The sequence below is a fragment of the Moschus berezovskii genome, chromosome 18, assembly GCF_049115385.1.
Source record: "Moschus berezovskii isolate FMDL1 chromosome 18, NW_MosBer_1.0, whole genome shotgun sequence".
Taxonomy (NCBI): Eukaryota; Metazoa; Chordata; class Mammalia; order Artiodactyla; family Moschidae; genus Moschus; species Moschus berezovskii.
Window position 1 is genome coordinate 18,429,974 of NC_142477.1, and position 20,797 is coordinate 18,450,770.

The window sequence follows — 20,797 nt, forward strand, 5'->3', positions numbered from 1 at the left end:
TTACTGATACTTATTCAGGAAATGTTTTCTGCAAGAGAAATTTAATCCCATTCAGGCCCAGCTGGAAGTCTTAACTCTGAGAAGGTTTAAATAAGTCACTTCTCAAGCCTGCCTTGTTATTTTCATATACAGTCACACACGAGTCTCTGGTGTGCTTCGCAACAGTTAAATTTTAAAAAGGGATCAAAAGGTTTAGCTGCATTAACTTGGAACAGTTTTCCACCTTGCGTTCTTCCACTTGTGAAAATGACCTGGGTTCTGCTGGTGGCCACTCGGACCTGTTGAGAATAGGTGTGGTGTTTACGGTCCATTGTTGCTTGAAGGAGTTTAGTTTTCCTCGTGGTTCCAGCATCCTGACCTCGCCGACACCATTTCCTGTCACATTTAATCATTTATGTTTCATTTGGAAAGTGATCCTCTGAGCTGACGGAGTTATTAAGAGTTATTGTTTGGTCTGAGAGAACGAATTGTTACTCTTTGAAAACTCTTAAACCTAGTATTTGACCTGTTATGAGCTTCTCCCACAGAAATTTTCTTTTAAGCAAATCAAAGTGGGAAAACGGAGCTTCCGAGGGTCTTCAATTCCAACTGTTCAGATAGGACCTGAAAGTCCCACCCCTGCTTGTTGCTGCTATTTCAAGTTTATGAACAAAAATCAGCACAGAGCAGGTCAGATTCTTTCATTCATTTAGGATTATGTCTTTGACGTGTTGGACATTTTAAAACATTTTATTGTAGAAGTTTAAAAATGTGTACAAAAATTGAGAGAATGGATAATGAACCCCTGTGTACTTCTCACCCAGCTTCAGTAATTACCAACATGTGGGCATATGCCCATCTTTCCTGGATAATTTTAAATTCTAGGTATTATACCAGTTTATTTATAAGTACTTCTGTGTGTGTCTAAACATTCAAATTCTTCCTTTCTAAAACCACTGAGAGTATGAAAGTGTTAGTCACTCAGTCGTGTCTGGCTCTTTAGTGACCCCATAGACTGTAGTCCGCCAGGCTCCTCTGTCCATGGAATCCTCCAGGCAAGAATACTGAACTGGGTGGACATTTCCTACTCCAGGGGATCTTACCCACCCAGGGATTGAACCCAGGTCTCCTGCATTGCAGGCAGATTCTTTACTATCTGAGCCACTAGGGAATCCCTCTGAAACCATTCTGTAACCACAATACCATTATCGGATCTGAAAAAGTAATAATAACTTATTTTATGTGAAATCCAGCAGTGTTCAAATTTCTCCAGTTCTACAAATTTGTTTCTATACCTGGTCTTAATTAAAATCCAGACAAGGCCCACTCATTGATTTGGTTGGTATGTCTCTTAAATCTTAGTCTAAACCTATCCTCCCTTTTATTAGCATTTATTAAGTAAAAAAATGAATTATCCTTACTGTGGAGTTTCCCTCATCCCGGGTCTGGTGATTGCATCCTGTGGGTCACTTAGCACCATCCTGGATTCTCTCCATTTCTCTTGGATGGATTGAGGGCCTTGATCAGGTTCAGGTTTGAGTGAGTGTGTTGGGCATGCTTAGGGTACCTCATGGCTGATAATGTGTATTCCCCATGGCATTGCCTCAGGACCCACACCATCTCCTCCTGCTGTCTCTGTGACCTGAAGGTTTATCAGTGCCTCAGAAGCAGTGAGCCCATAGCATCCCCATCATCCCCACTGGGTTTAGCGGCCAGTGGTGGTATCACTTCATTAGGAGTTGCACCAGGGTCGTAGTCTTATCGTTCCTTTTGTCTTGGTTAGATGGAATTATTTCCTCCTCATTTATTTGGTTACGCGAGAATAGAGTTTGGCCAAATAATGTGGGATTTATGCGTGACTGTTTCCCTCTATTGATGATTTTCAGAATAATGAGCTGTTGCCCTGGCAACCTCTGCATGTGATCAGTGTGTTCTTGTGGCATCATGGGTTTTAACATTTGGGGTGTTTCACTCACTCATTGAAATCAGATGTTTGTCTTTTCATAACCTCAGCTTGCCCTGCTGGTGGCAGCCCCTTCCGGTCAGGCTGGCTCAGGTGTCCTTTTGACATGACCCTAGCAGTCTTCATGGCTCCCTTGCTGTTTGACATGACAGCTTATTTCAGTCTGAACAGTAGTGGCTCATGGTGTATTTTTCTCATTAAAAAAAAAGGTACCACAGCCCCTGAAAAGGCCTCAGGACAGTGCCCAGCCCACTAATGACAAGCATCCCTCGTGCCCAGGTTGTGGGTTCTCAGTTCCATTCACTTACAAGAAGGACACGGAGCTCCTTGAGGAAAAGATTGACTCCAGATCTGGGCTAGGCAATGGGCAAGATATTTCCCTTTCTAATATAATTAAGGGATTTTTTTTCCCCCTGAACCATTTTGATTTATATTTGTCTCTCTTCTGTCAAATAAAACTTTAATACATTAATGAAATTACTTATTTGACTTCGGAACATGTGCTATCAGTTGTTGTTACCACAGTAAAACCATATAACAATCCACCTTGCAGTTCAGTGGCTTAAACCAAAGGGTTACAGGCTAAGATCTGATGGCTAAATGCATTTACTCCCATTGATTTAAGTGTCATCCGTGGCTGCCTTCAGCGACATTGGGCAGGTTGAGTAGGTACAGCAGAGACACGGAGACTGCCTGACTTGCGAGCTGAAAATACGTACTGTCTGCCCTCTGCAGAATTCCCAGCACGGTTTAGCCCGGCCCTCCGACTCTATAGAGTTTCTCTCAGGGCTGTGATCAAGGTATTGGCCAGGGATGCAGTCGCCTCAAGGCTCAACTGGGTAGAAAGACTTCACATCCCCTCTGGCTGCAGCCCAGTGGTCACCTTCAGTCCCCCCCGGCCACCTGGACCTCGCCACGGGGCGGCTCTCAACATAGCAGCTGGCTTCATCGGAGCAAGGGTGCCAAGACTGAGATTTTTTTTTTTTAATTGCAATGGGATTCAGCCTGTGTATTCTCCATACTACAAATGGGTCAGATGGACACTTTAGATGTGTGATTGAGCCCCGTGCTCCCGGTCAGTCGTGTACACGGAAGACATGTCTGTGTGAACCCCATGAACACGCTGCTCTGCTTTGGTACTTAGGCTTGCACGCTTGCCAGGAGGAATGCGGACGTCTTCCTGAAGTACCTGCACAGGAACAGCGTGAACATGCCAGGCATGGTGACACACATCAAAGCCCCCGAGCAGCAGGTGAAAAGTGAGTACGCTAGGGCTCTGCTGACAGATGAGCTGACAATATATGCTCTGAAATCTTCTGCAGGGCTTCATGTTATCTTTTAAAAATTTTTTTGGTGTTTTTATTTTTTTTTTTCCGTTATGAAAGTATGATATCACATTTATAGGAGACTTGGAAGACACAGAACTAAGTTACAAATAGTTCCACTATAAATTACAATTTTTTAAGTAGGTAATTAAGACTTTCAGTTGGGGTTACAATATCAAACTCTCAAAAGTTTGTAGAATGAAAATACAGAGAAGTAGAAGGAAATAGTAGACCTGAAAGGCACTCTGCATCTGTTCAACACTATTAAGATTTATGCAATTTTCACACAACAGTAGGATACAAATTCTATTCCAGTTCCCATAGACTATAAACTAGGAGACACTGGAACATATCCAGGGACATAAAACAAGGTGCAAGAATTTCATGGTCTAAAGGTATTGAAGTCATACAGAGTCTGTTCTCTTATCACTGTGGAATTATGTTAGAAATCAGTATCAAAAGATATTTGAAAAGAACCCATTTTTTCAAGTGCAATGTGACATTTACCAAGAGAGATCTTTGACTTAGCCATTGAAAGCCTCAATAAAGTTAGAAGGCTGAAAAATCACAGAGGGTGATTGCAGAGAAGAAAGCATGTAAATGAAAAACTAATATCAAAATGAGAAATTAATATCAAAGATACTTTAAAAACCCCACGTATTTGGAAAGTAAGTGTCCACTAGGGGTTCATTTTAAATGTCTTTTTAATTATCTTACTTTAGTAATATTTAATAAACATTGGTTTATAATTTATTGAGTCAGAGAAAATTCAACATGTTCAAGATATTTATTAACATTGACTGTTTTATTCAAAATAAGTGAAAATATGAATCAGGGAAAAATTGAAAACCAGAATTATCTATAGGCCAATTATTTTTTAACATTTAAATCACAAAAATGATATACCCATTTCATTGCTGCACTGTTACCAGTGTTATATACTTAACACATTATTAATAAAAGCAAATTGCAAAAGAATTTTATATAGATGGGTATCCTTTGAGTTTAAAAGTCTATGAAAACCGTGTGCACACATTCATAAATGTATTGGAAAAGACCTGAGAGCAATTATACTAGATTGTAGGTAGAGTTGCGACAAGTGGAAGTTAAGGCTACTGATAATTTTTAAGCCATAGAATTCCGATTGACAGTTTTGCAATAAAAATGCATCCAAGTGATATATCACTTTCAACTTAATCATAATTGTTTTTACAAGTTGAATTGGAATGACATGGAAGTGGGTCCTCAGGAAATGATGAGAGTTGTTTAAAACTGTTGATACTCGGGCATTGTTCTATCTGCTTCCATCCTCACCCAAGCCTCAGCACCACCTCAGGCAGAAGCTATAGAAATAATAGACTAGATAAGACTTAGAGTCATTTCATTTTATTTTAAGTCGTAGCTTAAGTTTTCGACAGGCTTCAAGTTTCAATCCTGGTTAGTTTCACTAGTTCACTTTTTCAAGTGGAGAAACCGTGGCAGGACCAGCCACCAAGCTGCGGGTGCGTGCGAGTCCCGGGGTCCTGCTCCTCACAGCACTCAGCCATGAGGAGCTCAGGAAATGTTTGGGAAAAGTTGTCTTCCAAGGTTTCCAATAAAGTTATATTCCAGGTACCACTTATTTGATTAGCTGTTCAGTCGGGGAATCTTTTTCTAAAGTTTTTTTTTTTTTTTTTAATCTGTTTACTTTATAAGCTTCTCGAGTAAAAGCAGACTCGGTGTAAAGGATTTTTAAAGTGTACAGACGTATATAAATCACCTAATTCGTTGCCATGGTAACCTCTGTGAGGACCTTTGCCCATCCTTTCTGTGCATGTATGGCTCAGACGGTAAAAGCATCTGCCTACAATGTGGGAGACCCAGGTTCAATCCCTGGGTTGGGAAGATCTCCTGGAGAAGGAAATGCAATCCACTCCAGTATTCTTGCCTGGGAAATCCCATGGACGAAGGAACCTGGTAGGCTACAGTCCATGGGGTCACAAAGAGTCAGACATGACTGAGCAACTTGACTTTCTTTCTTCTTTCTTTCTGTGCATGTAGATGGACATGTGGATATAAACATGTGTAGCTTCAACTCATTCATCTGCTTTTTCATTTTTGTGTTTTTGTTTTTTTTATCACAATGGGACTATATTCCCCTGCAATTTTCTTCTTTCACTTAGTAATAATCTTACTCTGTATCAGAATTTAGAGATGTGGTCTGTTGCTTTTCTTGTCCAGCACTGTACTGATTCCATAATTGATTTAACCTGACCCCTAATTGACGGTCTCTTATGTTGCTGCCAGTTTTTGCAAACAGCACCTCGGTGTGTGTGCATCTCTGTACAGGTCGTGTTGGGAGCTTGTGTGAGCACTGTATCTGAAAGATAAATTCCTGGTTCAAGGGTGTGCACACCTTGCTGTCTTTACCCGTTACCCAGTTATCATCTGCAGGGTCTGTACTCCATTTCCCTCCCTCAGTAATACACTTAACGCAGGTTTCCTCTTTCCCTCCAGCCCAGGGCAGCGTGGTCTTGGCCAGGAAAATGGCGAAAACTGATCCCATTGCTTGAGTGAGACGAAACGTGTGTCCATATTGTTAGTTGGCTACGTATCATTTCATATAATCACAACCTTCATGTTTGTGCTTTGCTCGTTTTGCCAACAGGCTATTCACATTTTTCCCATTCTCTAGTCGGTAAATTAGATCCGTGTCCCATATGTTCCCAGTGGTTTTTCTGGGCTCTTAACTGGTGTGATAGTTTTGCATATGAGCTGTTTTATTTGATCATGACAATTTTAATTCTCATGTAATCAGATTGTTGTCTTACGCTTTCCTTTCTGCCTTCGTGCTTCTCCACTTCACGTCCTTTCCTCTCCTAAGAGTTTGGTTTTGGTTTTAACACCCATCATTTTCTTCTACTGCACCACCATTTTGACTGGCATCTTTTTTTTTTTTCTTGGTAAATTAATTTATTTTAATTGGAGGCCTGCTGAAATTCCTTCTACAGGAATATTCTCATGGTCTCGCACAAAATGCCTAATACCAGTGTTTTCCCAGGCATCCTCAGATTTCCCCAAGAGGGGGCACAGTCACTACCCCACTGACCCTGCCGACCTGAGGGGTTACAGGTGGCTCAGTGTCCAGTGACCTCAGTCTTAAGAGTGAGTTGGAGCGGTCTGGACAGGCGTGTGAAGATGACTGGGCAGGCAAGCAGTGTGGCTCAGTATCTGATGGTCTGCAGTGGCATTTGCATTTATAAATCTCTAAATAAAAATGACTGTCATTTCCCGGGCAAGTTTACTGATCGCGGGCACCGCCGTGCGGCTCTCTCCTTGCTCTCTCAGATATCTTGAACGAGCTCTTCCAGCGGGAGAACAGGGTATTGCACTACTGGACCATGAGAAAGCGGCGGCTGGACCAGTGCCAGCAGTACGTGGTCTTTGAGCGAAGCGCCAAGCAGGTCAGTCACCCCCCAGCCCCCGGCCCTGCTCCCCACGCTCAGGCCGCCGTCGTCAGATGGGCGGCTGCTGACCCCACAGCAGATGGCAGATCACGCCCTTGTGAGCAGACACCGCCTTGCCTTGCCTTTTACTTAAGTTCGTGGCAGGAAAATACCACGGCCTCGTGCACGTGTGTCCCTTGGTGATTTTGGCCTCAGCGAGCGTGCCATTCACCATCATGACGATTTAAGTCACTGGAAAAATAATACAGGGGGAAGCTTTTTATGTTGCTCTGTTTGTATTTTCAAGATACAAATTTTGCTCTTCAGATAAATGGAGCTAAAGTTAAGAACTGTGGCAGCATTTCTCAGAATTCAGTAGAGTCCAAAAACTCTGCCGTGCCTTTGGCTAAAGCAGAGACATCCAGAGGGTGTGTTTTACCGTGCACCCCCACCCCCACCCCTTGGAAGTCATTTTGGGATCAAGGCCTTCAGCCCTGATGGTCAGTCGTGGAGGTCGTTTTAGGGTAAAGTCTGTCTGATTGTAACTCGAATGGGAAGATTCCCATCACTTCTCTTGGGCCTTAACAGTCGTGTAAGAATCCGTGAACTGTTAGTGCAGAGTCTAGAGGGTCAGGGGGCGGGGAGGGGAGAGGCTTTTCTCAGAACCCCTTGAGCCATCTCAGTCCCCAGGGCCTCCCCCGGGCTCCTGGTCCCCAGGAACCACGCCGGACCTGCACTGTCTGCTCCATCCTCCTGGAAACTCCTGACGCGGGCCTGACCCAGAGTAGGCACCTGATCACAGAAAGACTGTTTCTCTCCGCACAGGTTTCCCTCTTGGGGAACACACTCTGTTTAATTTGGTAGATGTCAGTCTCTCACTCTGGGGCCTGCTGCCCAGACCTGCTTGGTGTCCCAGGGCGGGAGCAGGATTCAGGGTCCCTGGACCTGGTGCCCTGACCCTGACCCGGCCTTTCCTCGTCTTGACTGACTCCAGGATGCAGTGATCATAATGCCCAGCAGGGGCGGCAAGTAGTAGTATTTTTTAGTGTTTAAAGTCCACTTTCTTAACATTTTTTAAAAGAGAATCCACCCATATTTCAGATTGACGGGCCTGATGTGATTTCTAATGAGAGGCGGTTTCATCATCTTCTCTCACACATCTTTCTTATCGCTCTGTTGAAAGACAAGGAGTCATTCAGCAACAGAGAACAAAGTTGCAAATACTCCCTTGACAAAGAAAAATAACGGAACGCGCTGCTGCTGTTTCCTAAAGTCAGCTCCTCTGCCGAAAATTTAAGATCGTTCAGTTTGTGCCATGACAGAGGATGCCCGTCAGCCCTGCGGCCCTGTCAGGCTCTCTTCTGTACAGTAACAGCAGACGCGCAGAAGTACTGAGTGTGTGGGACACGCTGGTCTTGGTGGCCCCGGCCGGCTCGAGGGTTCGGGACGAGGCCCTGGGGTTCCAGGTGGGCCTGTGGCGGTGACCCCGGCTCTGCTCTGCACCCCTCGGGCTCGGGCTGCTCCTCCCTCCCTTGTCTCCATCCCTGCAAGCTGGCGTTCAGTTCAGGGCTCGTTCCTGTTTCTCTTTGCTCTCTCCTTATCGTGCACTGTTGGTATCTCCCAGCCCTGACCTCCCGTTTCCGGTGTCCAGATTTAGAGACCCCCCTCCCTCCTGGCCTGTCTCCACTGTGGCCTTAACCAAAGCCGAAGTGGACCTGCCTCTCCCCACGTGCTGTGTCGCCCTGTGTCTTCCCTGATTCCTGCCGTCCCCTCGTCTTCCCATCCCCGCCCCATCTTCGGGGCCCTCTGCCCGCCCCTCCCACCCCGAGCCAGCTTGGGATCCAGCCCAGTCGTGTCCCGTCTACACCTCTGGACCAGTTTGCTAACTGGTCTTACTTTCTCGCCAATCCCTTTTCCATGCAGCAGCCCCATTCACTTCCAGGCCAAAGACCCAGGCCCTGTGACCCCCAAGGGCCCCCCGTCGCCCTCCAGCCTCCCCCTGCCCTGAGCCCTTCTGTCCCAGCCCAGCTCTTCTCAGCCCGGGAGTCTCTCCTGGTCACAAGGACAGGGCCCCAGCCTCTCCCATCCCAAGTGCCCCCCTCAGCACCTGCCTGCATGGTAGACACTCAGGCACCCCTCCCTCTGTGAGCGGAACCGCTGGGGACCTTTGAGGGAACCAACTTCCATGGTTTCTGCCTTGATTCAGTGTCAGCATTGCTTTCGAGGTGGAATAGCCACACTCTGGCAAAACAGAAGTAAATTCTCAGCCAGGATGCTGCAGGGCAAGTCTTCTGGGTTGTGGCTCTCTTTTCACTTTTTTCTTTTAGAAATTAAAAGTGTTAATAGAGACAGTGATGTTTCTCTTCCTAGACCAGCAAATCTCACTGGACCCAGAGATTATGAGGGCAGATATGAAAGCATTTTTGCGTTTATATGTCTTTTCCATTGTGTTGCTTTTTCAGATGGATATGTTTAAGCAAGTTTGATTTTATTTGCAATATATGCTTGTAGAAGGGGAAAAACTGCTTCCCTCTAAAAACATGAAGGAGTGAGTAGGAGTTAGAATGTATCCTTCTGTTGCAGCCTGAGCCTGGCCAGCCCCCTCTCCCCAAAAGGGGGTCATCTCTCTCCTCCATCCAGGAGGTTAAGCCTGGCCCAGAGCTTCTTACACGTAATGAGGAGGCTCCTCTGTGGCAGCCCCCAGAAGGCAAGTGGGTGCTGCCCAAGGGCCCAGTGAAGGCAGGAACAGGGAGACAGGCCTCAAGCTGCACATTTGAAAGTTGGGCTTTTGCCCCTGCTTTCTTTTTATATTAGTTAGAACTCCCCAGGAAGGTTCTCAAGTCCCGTGACGTGAATGTCAGTGTTCAGCAACTCCAGGGTCTCCGACCTCACCCACGCTGTCGCAGTTCTCTTCAGGAAGGATGTTCACTCCTCTCCTACCGTCCTTGAGGTCCAAGGTCGTAAGAAACTCTTGAACTTGTTAGGCCTTGTGGATCCCCAAGTGACACGATCCCATTTTTCTAGAATGTCAACTTTTTCTTCTCCTTTTGGAAGGAAGATACACACTTGAGATGCTTGTGTCTCTTTGAGGGAGCGTTTGTAGCTGGCGGGCCAGCCTGGGCCTGCGGATGTTTAAATGAGATGCTGGGGAGCTTCACCGCCGCCGAGGCCTGAACTCTCTCCCACTCCTCCCGCGTCTAGGCTCTGGAGTGGATCCACGACAGCGGGGAGTTCTACCTCTCCACCCACACCTCCACGGGCTCAAGCATCCAGCACACCCAGGAGCTGCTGAAAGAGCACGAGGAGTTCCAGATCACCGCCAAGGTGAGCTCACGGCGGCCCCAGGCCTGAGTACCTGCTGGGTGTTCCCCAGATAACCTTGAACCGCGTGTGTATACATGCTCAGTCGTGTCCGACTCTGTGTGACCCATGGACTGTAGCCACCGGGCTCCTCTGTCCATGGGGATTCTCGAGGCAAGAATACTGGAGTGGGTTGCCATTTCCTTCTCCAGGGGATCTTCCCTACCCAGGGATTGAACCCAGGTCTCCTGCATCACAGGTGAATTCTTTACCATCTGAGCCACCAGGGAATCCTATTTTGTATAAATAAGGTCTTAAAAATGTCATTGAAGTCGTGCCTTATAAAATGGAGGAACGGGTTGAGCCAGAGGAGCTGTCAGACCTTAATTTAGGGGTAATTCTGAGCCCTTTTCACGCTGTCCCCACCTGTGCCTTCATTTGTCTGTTTCCTCTTGTTCCTCTAATTTTCTGGAAAGCCCCACACCTCCTTTATTTTTTCTTGCTTCTTGGTCCTTTTCATTATTCTTCTCTTATTTTCATTCTGTTTTATTTTCCAAGGATTTGCTATTTTTATGGAACGCTGGTGTTCCCAGCTTGACTTAGGTGGATCCTGTGAGTGTTTCCTTTCCTTGTCTTGAGCAGTGAAAACCGTTCCAGTAGCATCACACCTGGCTGTCCAGTCCTGAAGCTGTCTGGGTTTGATGGTTGGCACAGTTTATGTCAGTAGCTATTCATAGGTTTATACAAGTGGAGGCATTTTCACTTTCCTGCAGAATTAACTGTATCTCTATGGCATACACAGCGGGTATGACTATGAATTTTTAAGCAAGTATGTAAGAATTCACACATTGGCCTGAATATTTTCTCAACTGAAATATGTATTTGCAGGGCTAATTCCTTTTTTTAACCACAAAACATTTTTGAGGTTTTTAGGCTTATCTTCTCAACTGGTGATATAGTTTTGAATATGCATTCTTTGTACAGTTTTCAGAAGCACCTCTGTTTTGGATGATTTTAAGGTTTTAGAAAAAGTTGGAAATAAGTTCAGATTTAAGAGAAGAAAATCAGTGGTCAAGCTGGGTAGCAATTTTTGTTAAAGAGTAGTCTTCCTGTAAGGTAAGAAGATTGATTTTCTCAGGTGGCCCTTAACTTAGCTTTGAGAACATATCAATGGGGAGTTTTTAAATCATTTAGGATGACAACAGCTACTTTGTATCATGTTGATTTGTACTTTTTCACGCTTTCTGTAGCGATTTCTGACTCTTCCCGGTAATCTTCCCTGGGCACTGCTCCCCTGGGCCCCGCCCCCACCACAAGCTGTAGATTCCTTTTTTCATTCAGCCTCTGGATGCTGGGCTGTGGGAAGCCACGGTCTCTGTTCTGGAGGAGCCCACAGTCCAGTGGGGCTTGGCGGGGAGCCTTGGCATTCAGTGGGGGGTTACACCCAGAGGGGCCATGGGTGCTCCGAGGGGGCCCCCGCCTGCTCAGTTGAGGGGAGCTGGCCTTTGCTGCCTCTGCAGGTAAGCATCACGTCTTTGCCTTCCTTTCCTCTAGCTCCAGCACGGCTTTGGCTGTGTAATTGTTATTTTTTGTTAGTAACTGGATAATAAATACAGTTATTGTGTGCACTCGATGATTTATATTTGTTTCTTTAGTGTCCTTCGGTTATAAAGATACAAAGAAAATGCCTAAGATACTACTCAAGTAGATCGAAGTTTTGCTTCTTTGCCCCAACTTAAATTCCTGTCACTGCTCCGCTCTGCTGGCCACATGTGCAGCCAGACAGCTGTTCTGCACAACTTGGGGGGACACACCCTGCACACAGGGGGTGCGAATGTCACTTCTAGGACGAAGCATTGCGGCAGCTTTGTGCCACCAGCAGAGGCTGTACAAAGGGACTTTCCCATTATTCCTAAATTTTCCTTTACCTCAAACTTGGCTTGTGGTTTTTGGAAGAATGAGCAGTAAGAGGCATATTTTTGGCTCACATTTTGTAAAAAATAAACATCTAAAATCATAGATGAAATTTGACCTTTGTATTTTCCAAATACTCGAATAGAATTCGTCTGTTGGGTGTACGGAATTCATTTTGCTAAGAGGAACTCATGGATTTTGAAAACAGCAGCTCACACTTTTTATTTTCTTAGCATTTTTTCTTTGGTTTCTGGCTACTTTTCTTTTTCATCAGAAAACTCCCGCTGTGGTGCTGGGAGACATCGTTTAGTTTTTCATGTTAAAGTGAGGCCCTTGCTCACCTTCTGTCCCCCTCCGTCTTACTGTTTCCTAAGAAGTCAGTTTTCTCTTGTTACGTAGAGAAACCTTCTTCTTGCTCTGACTTGACATCTTCCAATCCAGTAGTTACATAATTAGTATCTAACGTTTTCAGGGTTAATGGAAATAAAGCCTCTCCTCACCGTCTGATTAAGGCTCACCTTGATTCCTTGGCAACTCAAGGCAGTAATTTCTCAAAATGCTTTGCACACACCACCTGCATCCAGGCCCTGGGTGTTTACTTAGAAGCAAATTTCAGTCCTCACCAGACATGGCACATACTGACCTGGACTCACTGGGAGCAGGACCTGACACAGAGCATCTGTGACCATCTGCCCAGGTGGTGAGAGCCGCTGCCTTAGGTCAACCTTCACGGCCTTGTCGCCTTCTCCCCACACGGCTCCCTGATTGCCAGTCTCCTGTGCCAAACACCTTCTTTGACCAGACAGTGTCCAAGACCATTGAATCTGCGTCATTTCCGGGTTTCTGGTACCCTGAGAACACCATGAATGAGGCTCTTTTGAGTTTGTGGGCTTAAGTGTTCAGTCTGCCTTTATTTTTCTCTAGTCCCTTGATTATGCCTAAAGATGAAGTTGTTCGAATTATAATATTTGTACACTTTAAAAACAAAAATCTGCCTTCATAAAAATCTCTTTACACAAGCAAGGAGGCTGCTGTGTCCTGCTGGTAAAGGAGAAGCAGGAGTTGTTCGAAGAGGCGCCAGGTGCCCAGCAGTGCTTATCATATGCATTCATGGAAAAAAAATGAAAGGGAGAAAACGACACGTATGCATACACTTGTTTGTATGCAATAACATGTCTGGCATCATAGGCACGAAGCTGATACAGGCAGCACACAAAGCTGATACAGGCAGCAGGCCTATGTGGAGTGAGAAGACTTTTCACTTTGTGTCCTTTTGTGTCCTTTGAATTGTGAATTCTGTGAATTCAAATACACTTTGAATGTATACAAATTCAAGTACAATTCAAATACAATACATGAATGCATTTAAAAAGTACCAATTAAAATAAAAATACAGTGTTATAAAAGGTTCATGGATTAGCAGGTTCATTCTAAGTTTTGATCACACCATTCCTTCATTCAACAACCGCGAGCTCTGTAGCACAAGCTACTCTCTGTGCTAAGCCAATGGATTGCATGTTCTGATTGGAGAAACCAGCAGTAACTTGATGAATAAGCAAATATATATATACACGCATGTTAAATAATAAGAATAAAAGGCAGCCATGGGGACAAGGGTTGCCATCTTTGATAGCCATGGTAGATTTCATCAAGAATCCTTTGACTCTCTGATTAGCATTTGTTGTTTAAATGAAGTTTATACATGGAAAATTTATAGATCTACCAGGCTTTGCCTATGGGAAATCTTCCGGTCTGCGTTGACTTTCATATAATCAGAATCAGCCTATTGGTGTCACATACAGACAACTCGTCTGTTTTGTGATGTATTTTGACATCTGTGAAAATCTTCCTTTGGTTTCTTGGTGGGTTTTGTTTTCTTTTTAATGTAGGCAGATTGTCTCTTTTTATCTTTACTTCTATGTCCCCACCACTTAAAACGTGAAGCCACGTAAGGGGTTATCTTAACCCCTTAAAGATACACGGTTGGCCTTTAGACAGCATGGGTTTAAACCATGTGGGTCCAGTTATACTCAGGTTTCTTTTGACAAGGAAGTGCTACAGTAGCGCGTGATCCCAGGGAATCCTGGGGCGTGGGGCAGTGGTGTGAGAAGCAAGGCAGGAGGCAGTGCCCAGACCCCTGAATTGTTCAGGATAAGCTGTTTGCAGTGCCCTCCACTGATGTCATTGATGACAGTGGAAAAGGAATACTTAAATGGTGGTAAAGCACCTTTCCTATGCTTTTCAGAAGGTTGGAAAACCTCCTCTAGGCAACTTGATTTTTAAAAAATCCTGCATCAGTCATGTTAATTCTCTCTGATATTAAAATTTCCTAATGTTTCTAATTTAAATCCCCTTTGGAATTTATGCTTCTAGGTCTGAAGCTTTGACTTCTTACTTCCTTGGTATAAAATTAAGCTTGTCTGAACCAGAAAGGTATCGTGCTGATAACAAGTCAGAAGGTTTGTTTGACAGGTATTTTCCTTTGAGCTCACTCTTCATGAGTTCATTTCCACACAAAATGAAGGCCCCAGAAATTTTTAGAATGTTGTCAATTTTGCTCAATTTCAACAATAAACAACTTTTATATAATTTACAATAGTGATTTTTTTTTTTTTCCACAGAGACAGTAATGTCCCTTGAGTTCGCTTTTCATGTGGGTGTTTCTGTTTTGAGATTTTTTTTGTATATTATATATTCATGCCAATTAAAAGTTACTACTACACCCATTAAAGTTACAGGTGTATATACACTTGCATAAAGGTCCTAATGTTAATTTATTATCTCAATAAATATTTGGTAAATGTCCACCATGTACCAGACACAGAGAAGGCGTGTGAGATATTAATGACAAAACAAGTAAATGTCCCTGGGTACATTCTAACCAGGAGAGAGAGAGATCTTAACAAGTAAATTATACCTCCTTGGAGACTGATTCTATAGGGCGGAGCTGAGCAGATGGGCAGAAGTTGCCTGGGGCAGGGAGGTGAGCTGCAATTTTAAGAGAGTCAAGGAGACCAGTTAAGAATGGCCTTTATTTGAGCAAAGACATGAAGGAACCACAGAGCTGTCCAGGGGACCAGCTTTCCAGGCCAAAGGGGCCATGGTGCACAGAACTGAAGGCCGGCAAGCCTGGAGGGGAGCTGGGCAAGTTGGACCCTGTGGGGGAGCCCACGGGAGGCCCAGGGTGTTCATGTAGGCTATGGTTGTTGACAGCTGGCTCTGCAGGCTACCTAGTGAATTCTGCTCAAAAGTTTTATTGTACAAACTGAGATAGTTTATCCAGGTTTTGAACCCTGACCTTCTTCCTTTGGGGGATTTTTAAAGTCAACTTCCTGAATGTTAGGCTTTCACCAGAAAATCTTTATGACTTAACTGAGAAAAGTAGGTTCCATAGCAGAAGAGTAACTGGAATCATTTGAAATGTCAGTGGGAATGTTGAAGGAAGCTGAAACTGATAATAAATGAAGTGGTAACAATGAAGGATATAAGTCTAGTGATAATAATAAGTGAAATAGTAAATGCAGTGGATGTGACAGAAAAATCTGTTGAAAAATCAGATTTGAGTTCCTGCCATGTCTATATATATGTTTACATATATATATATTTAAATATATGTGTGTGTGCATGCTTAGTCATGTCTGACTCATTGCGACCCCATGGACTCCTCTGTCCATGGGATTTCCCAGACAAGAATACTGGAGTGGGTTGCCATTTCCTTCTCCAGGGAATCTTCCTGATCCAGGGATCAAACCTACATCTCTTATGTCTCCTGCATCGCAGTCAGGTTCTTTACCATTAACCCACCAGCGAAGCCCATATTATATAGAGAGAGAAGGAGGGAGGGAGAACGCTTGTTTTATGGTTATCCTCAACTTTAAAAAGGAAAAGTTACCCTTCACTTAAAGATCTTTCTTTCCCATGTGCCCATGAAAAGTGAAAAAGTGAAAGTTAGTCACTCAGTCATGTCCTACTCTTTGTGACCCATGGACTGCAGCCGACCAGACTCCTCTGTCCATGGAATTCTCCGGGCAAGAACACTGGAGTGTGTTGCCACTTCCTTCTCCAAATATGTATAGAAAATGAAATAAATTTATTTTGGAGAGAGAGTTTTCACATGGGGAGCAAGTTTAAAATACCTCTGTGAAGACAGCTTCCCTGGTGGTGACTCCTCCTGCGTTATCTCCTGAGAATTAAAGAAGAAATGAGCGTATGACATGGCGCTTCTTCAGGGGGTTGGTTAGGTGCCTGTGGGGTGGGGGAGGCGCCTTGGCCACACAGGCAGCCTCAGGAAAAGGAAAATCTCTGATGGCTGGTGCCCTGAACAGGTCTTCAGTCTAACTGGGGACGTAGAGAAGCGTGAGGCAGAGGGTCTTTCCCCACTACCTGCAGCCTTCACAGGAGGAGGGTCGTGGCCTGCAGACACCACCCCAAGTCAGTCTCCGCTTGCTTAGTCTGCAGAGTCTGGGCATCTCCCAGGTGAAGACACCGTCCAGACAGAGCCCAGACTTTCCTTCGAAGCCGTGAAAATGCCGTTCGTTGGGGAAAGAGCCAAACCAAGGGGGCCAGTCTGGGGACGGGGAGGTGAATGGGTGTGGACTTGGGGGTTCAGCCTGAGTGTCTCTCCCCAGTGGTCGTTTTCCTGTCCAGAGCTCAGAGAGTGGCAGGCCAGTTGCCACTGTGTTTCTGGCTGCCGGCAGTTGGACTCATTTGCTTCACAATACTTTTCCTGTTGTTCTTTCGCAGCAAACCAAAGAGAGAGTGAAGCTATTGATACAGCTGGCCGACGGCTTTTGTGAAAAGGGGCATGCCCACGCGGCAGAGATAAAAAAATGTGTCAGTGCCGTGGATAAGAGGTACCGAGACTTCTCTCTGCGGATGGAGAAGTACAGGACCTCTTTGGAGAAAGCCCTAGGGATTTCTTCAGAGTCCAACAAATCGGTAAGTTGCTTTGTGCCAGCGGGATAAGTTACCGTCTGCGTCTTCATGTCCTGCTTGTTGATTTAATTAACAGAGGTGCGCTGCCTCCCTTATTCCACAGAGCAAAAGTCTTCAGCTGGATATTGTTCCGGCCAGTATCCCCGGCTCAGAGGTGAAGCTCCGAGACGCCGCCCATGAACTTAATGAGGAAAAGCGGAAATCTGCCCGCAGGAAAGAGTAAGCTCGCCTCGAAAAGCCCGCCAGGATTCACTGAGGAAGTGAAGGAAATGTCACTTGGACAAGCACGCTTGCTTCTGTGTGTGCTCTGAAACCAAATGGCATTAATCCTTCTCGTTGCTCTGAATGTGCTTCATTGTCACGGCAGAAACGACCACTGGGTCCACCGCCCCCACATCAGCTGATTCGGAAGCAGTGTCTTGTTTTTATCCTGTGCCCCTGTCTCATGGGGTTGACAACTTGCTCTCCTATCATTGCCATCAGTAGGTCATAAATGATAATACTGCGGAGGAGAAATTAATAATACAAGTGCTGAAGTTTGAAAGTTGCCAATTAGTAAACTCTACTGAGTATTAATAGAGACCAAAGATGGCTCTAAACCAGTGGTTCTCAGTCGGGGCTAGCTTTGTCCCCCCAGAGGGACATTGGGCGGTATGTGGAGACATTTGGTTTGTCAACTAGAGGGGCCGGGGAAGCGCTACTGGCATCTTGGGGGCAGAGACCAGGGGTGCCATTCAGCGTCCTGTAGTGACCAGGCCAGCCCCTAGCAAAGCATCATCCAGCCCCAAACATCAACACTGCCAAGTTGAGAAACCCTGATCACTGGGTACCACAGCGAAAATTTTTCCGAAATTTTTTTTTTTTCTTTGACCTGGTGACTGGGCACTGTTATTCTTCTAGGCATTCTTGTTTTAATCTTCCAGAACACATCACTGGCTAATGCTTTTAAAATCACCTTATTACTTCATAAATTCTAAAAGCGAATAGTTAAAATAAGCCTGTATCCTGACTGTGAATTAAACTGGTCACTTGTCTTCCTCTGCTTTAAGGTTCATAATGGCTGAGCTAATTCAAACTGAAAAGGCTTACGTAAGAGACCTCCGGGAGTGTATGGATGTAAGTAAGTTTTTTTGCTTGTTTGTTTAGATGGGGTGTATACAGTCTTGCTGTTTATTCTTGTACGTGCTCAGGCACTTCAGTCATGTCCAACTCTTTGCGACCCAATGAACTGTAGCCCGCCAGGCTCCTCGGATCATGGGAGATGGCCAGGGCTGTTTATTCTTACCTATTTAATTCTTAAACTGGTCGCCCATTTCGTTGTTATTTTTGAGATTGAAAGTGTGTACAGGCAGCCCTCTGTGCGTGTTTCTGCACTTCTGTGAAGTTCCAGGCATGTTTTCGCTCATTACAGAGATGGTAACAGCGCTAATCCTCTCGTTTCATTTATCACATGATGTCCTGGCTGACATTCTCTCTGTAGAATTTTACAGCAGCTTCAGAGAGACACGCCTACTGATTACAGCCAGCCGCTGATGCTCTGTAGTTTTAACGAATCTCCCTTGTACCTTGAGGAGCAGCTTAATCCCCAGATTTGAAACTGGGAGTATATTTAGAGCCAAAAAGAATAGAGACAGTATCCTCAAATATTAACAGCAATTGAGATTTGTCTTAGTAATAGTTTCTCATGTTGTTTTGTAAGAGGTTCCATTCTTAAGATACGTTTTTAGTTAGACGTTAACTCTGGGTGTGTATTGACGGAGAGGTGAAGTAGCTGTTTCTTGGAGATGTGCTCTGGGTTTTTGTCCAACCCTCTCTGTTTCCCTCCTGGCCAGACCTACCTGTGGGAAATGACCAGCGGCGTGGAGGAGATCCCCCCGGGCATTGTGAACAAAGAGCTCATCATCTTCGGGAACATGCAGGAGATCTACGAGTTTCACAATAAGTGAGTAGGGACCCTGTTCGCGACTCTGGAAGTCTAGGCACTGTGCCTAAGTGCCATGACAAATGCAAGTTTCCAGTCAAATACTCAGAGTCCCCAGGGATTCTGTTGGAATTTGAAGGAAGCCTGCCAGTCTTGCTTCAAGGACAGACATTCTCGAGACTGTTTTTAACAGAGACTCGACTTTCTGTTTGAATTCAGTCTTTATAGAAATGAGATTCGGAAAGCCGGAAGCCGTTTTGTAGGCACACTGGCTGCTCTCGAGCTATATCATCAGCTGCTCCATCAGTTACTTCTTAGGGTTCAAAGAAAGGACTGCCCTCCATGGGCTGCTGGCTGATGTTTTTGGTCTTTCCTAATAAGAAGGAGGCAAGAACTGAGAATAGAACAGATGGGTAGTGTGACCAAAGTAAAGTGCACTTACCACTGGCCAGAGGAGGCACATGATTTTATCTTTAAAGTCAAAAAAGGAGGGAGAAAAAAAAAGGCAGCAGCATCTTTAGGTGGAGTCTGTGCACCCCAAATCGCCCAAGAAGGATGGTGCTGGGCCAGAGCTGGCGGGGTCTTCCTCGCTTCTCTTCCCCATACCCCACCACCAACAAAGACACAAAGACCTAACTTGTTTCTCTGAACTGAGTACCCCCTAAATTATATCCTGGCGTGCTGTGATTCATGGGGTCGCAAAGAGTCGGACACGACTGAGCGACTGAACTGACTGACTGACTGACTAAACATATCAGGCTTCCCAGGTGGCAGTAGTGGTAAAGAACCCACCTGCCAGTGCAAGAAACATGAGACAGCAGATTCGATCCCTGGGTCAGGAAGATGCCCTGGAGAAGGGCATGGCAACCTACTCCAGTATTCTTGCCCGGAGAATCCCATGGACAGAGGAGCCTGGGCTGCTACAGTCCTGGGGTTTGCAAAGAGTCAGACACAGCAGAAGTGACTTAGCACGCAGCCTCTGAACACCTGGGGTAACGATTCTACTGGAAAGTATCTGAAAGTGAAAGTTGCTCAGTTGTGTCTGACTCTTTGCGACCCTATGGACTATAGAGTCCATGGAATTCTCCAGGCTAGAATACTGGGAGTGGGTAGCTTTTCCTTTCTCCAGGGGATTTTCCCAACCCAGGGATCGAACCCAGGCCTCCTGCATCACGGGCAGATTCTTTACCAGTTGAGCCACAAGGGAAGCCCAGAAAGTATCTGAAGGCTGAACTTATTAATTGTATGAAAGTCACAGTAATTTACCCTAGTTCATAGCTCTTGCTGCACATTTTGTTAAACTAAAATCTAAACGATACAGTTTTCACTGCTTTTGATTAAAATGATGCAATTCAGACTTTGCCTAAATTCATGGTATACTTGGTCTCATTCCTGGCATATCTCACTCTTAAAATGCTTTGCTGCTGCTGCTAAGTCACTTCAGTCGTGTCCAATTCTGTGTGACCCCATAGACGGAAGCCCACCAGGCTCCCCCTTCCCTGGGATTCTCCAGGCAAGAACACTGGAGTGGGTTGCCATTTCCTTCTCCAATGTGTGAAAGCGACCCCATGGACTACAGCCCACCAGGCTCCTCCATCCATGGGATTTTCTAGGCAAGAATACTGGAGTGGCTTGCCATTGCCTTCTCCGCTTAAAATGCTTTAGGACACCTTAATAATATAATACCGTTGTTACTCTCTGCAGCATATTCCTAAAAGAGCTGGAAAAATATGAGCAGTTGCCGGAAGACGTGGGACATTGCTTTGTAACCTGGGTAATGAAACCTCAGCAGCTTGTTCTGTCACTACTGTTCAGTGGCTTTGAGGGATGTTAGAAGGAACACTGTCCACTTCTCAAATGGCATCCTTTTCTCCTGGTGTCTGCAGACAGAAAAGCAGACTTTACCCCCAAAGAATTACGTTCTCCAACCAGTTATTACTGTGGAACTAACTTTTCATTAGCAGTAGTGCTGGCTTGGTAGAGAAGGTTGAGTGAACATGCCAGGCCTCCGCATGGCCTTGGGGATTCCTATGTA

The 20,797-nt window shown here is 45.2% G+C and overlaps 1 protein-coding gene across 4 annotated transcripts in view; it reads left to right on the plus strand.

Annotated features, from left to right (window-relative positions):
- Positions 1-20,797, plus strand: part of TRIO (trio Rho guanine nucleotide exchange factor) — a 362,249-nt gene that overhangs the window by 228,106 nt on the left and 113,346 nt on the right. For all 4 annotated transcript variants that reach the window (XM_055422254.2, XM_055422251.2, XM_055422253.2 and 1 more), the window contains exons 19-26: positions 3,087-3,201; positions 6,595-6,710; positions 9,894-10,016; positions 16,650-16,844; positions 16,945-17,060; positions 17,891-17,957; positions 18,674-18,783; positions 20,467-20,536. In XM_055422254.2, coding sequence (XP_055278229.2) covers positions 3,087-3,201; positions 6,595-6,710; positions 9,894-10,016; positions 16,650-16,844; positions 16,945-17,060; positions 17,891-17,957; positions 18,674-18,783; positions 20,467-20,536 — 912 coding nt within the window. The remainder of the gene's footprint in view (positions 1-3,086; positions 3,202-6,594; positions 6,711-9,893; positions 10,017-16,649; positions 16,845-16,944; positions 17,061-17,890; positions 17,958-18,673; positions 18,784-20,466; positions 20,537-20,797) is intronic.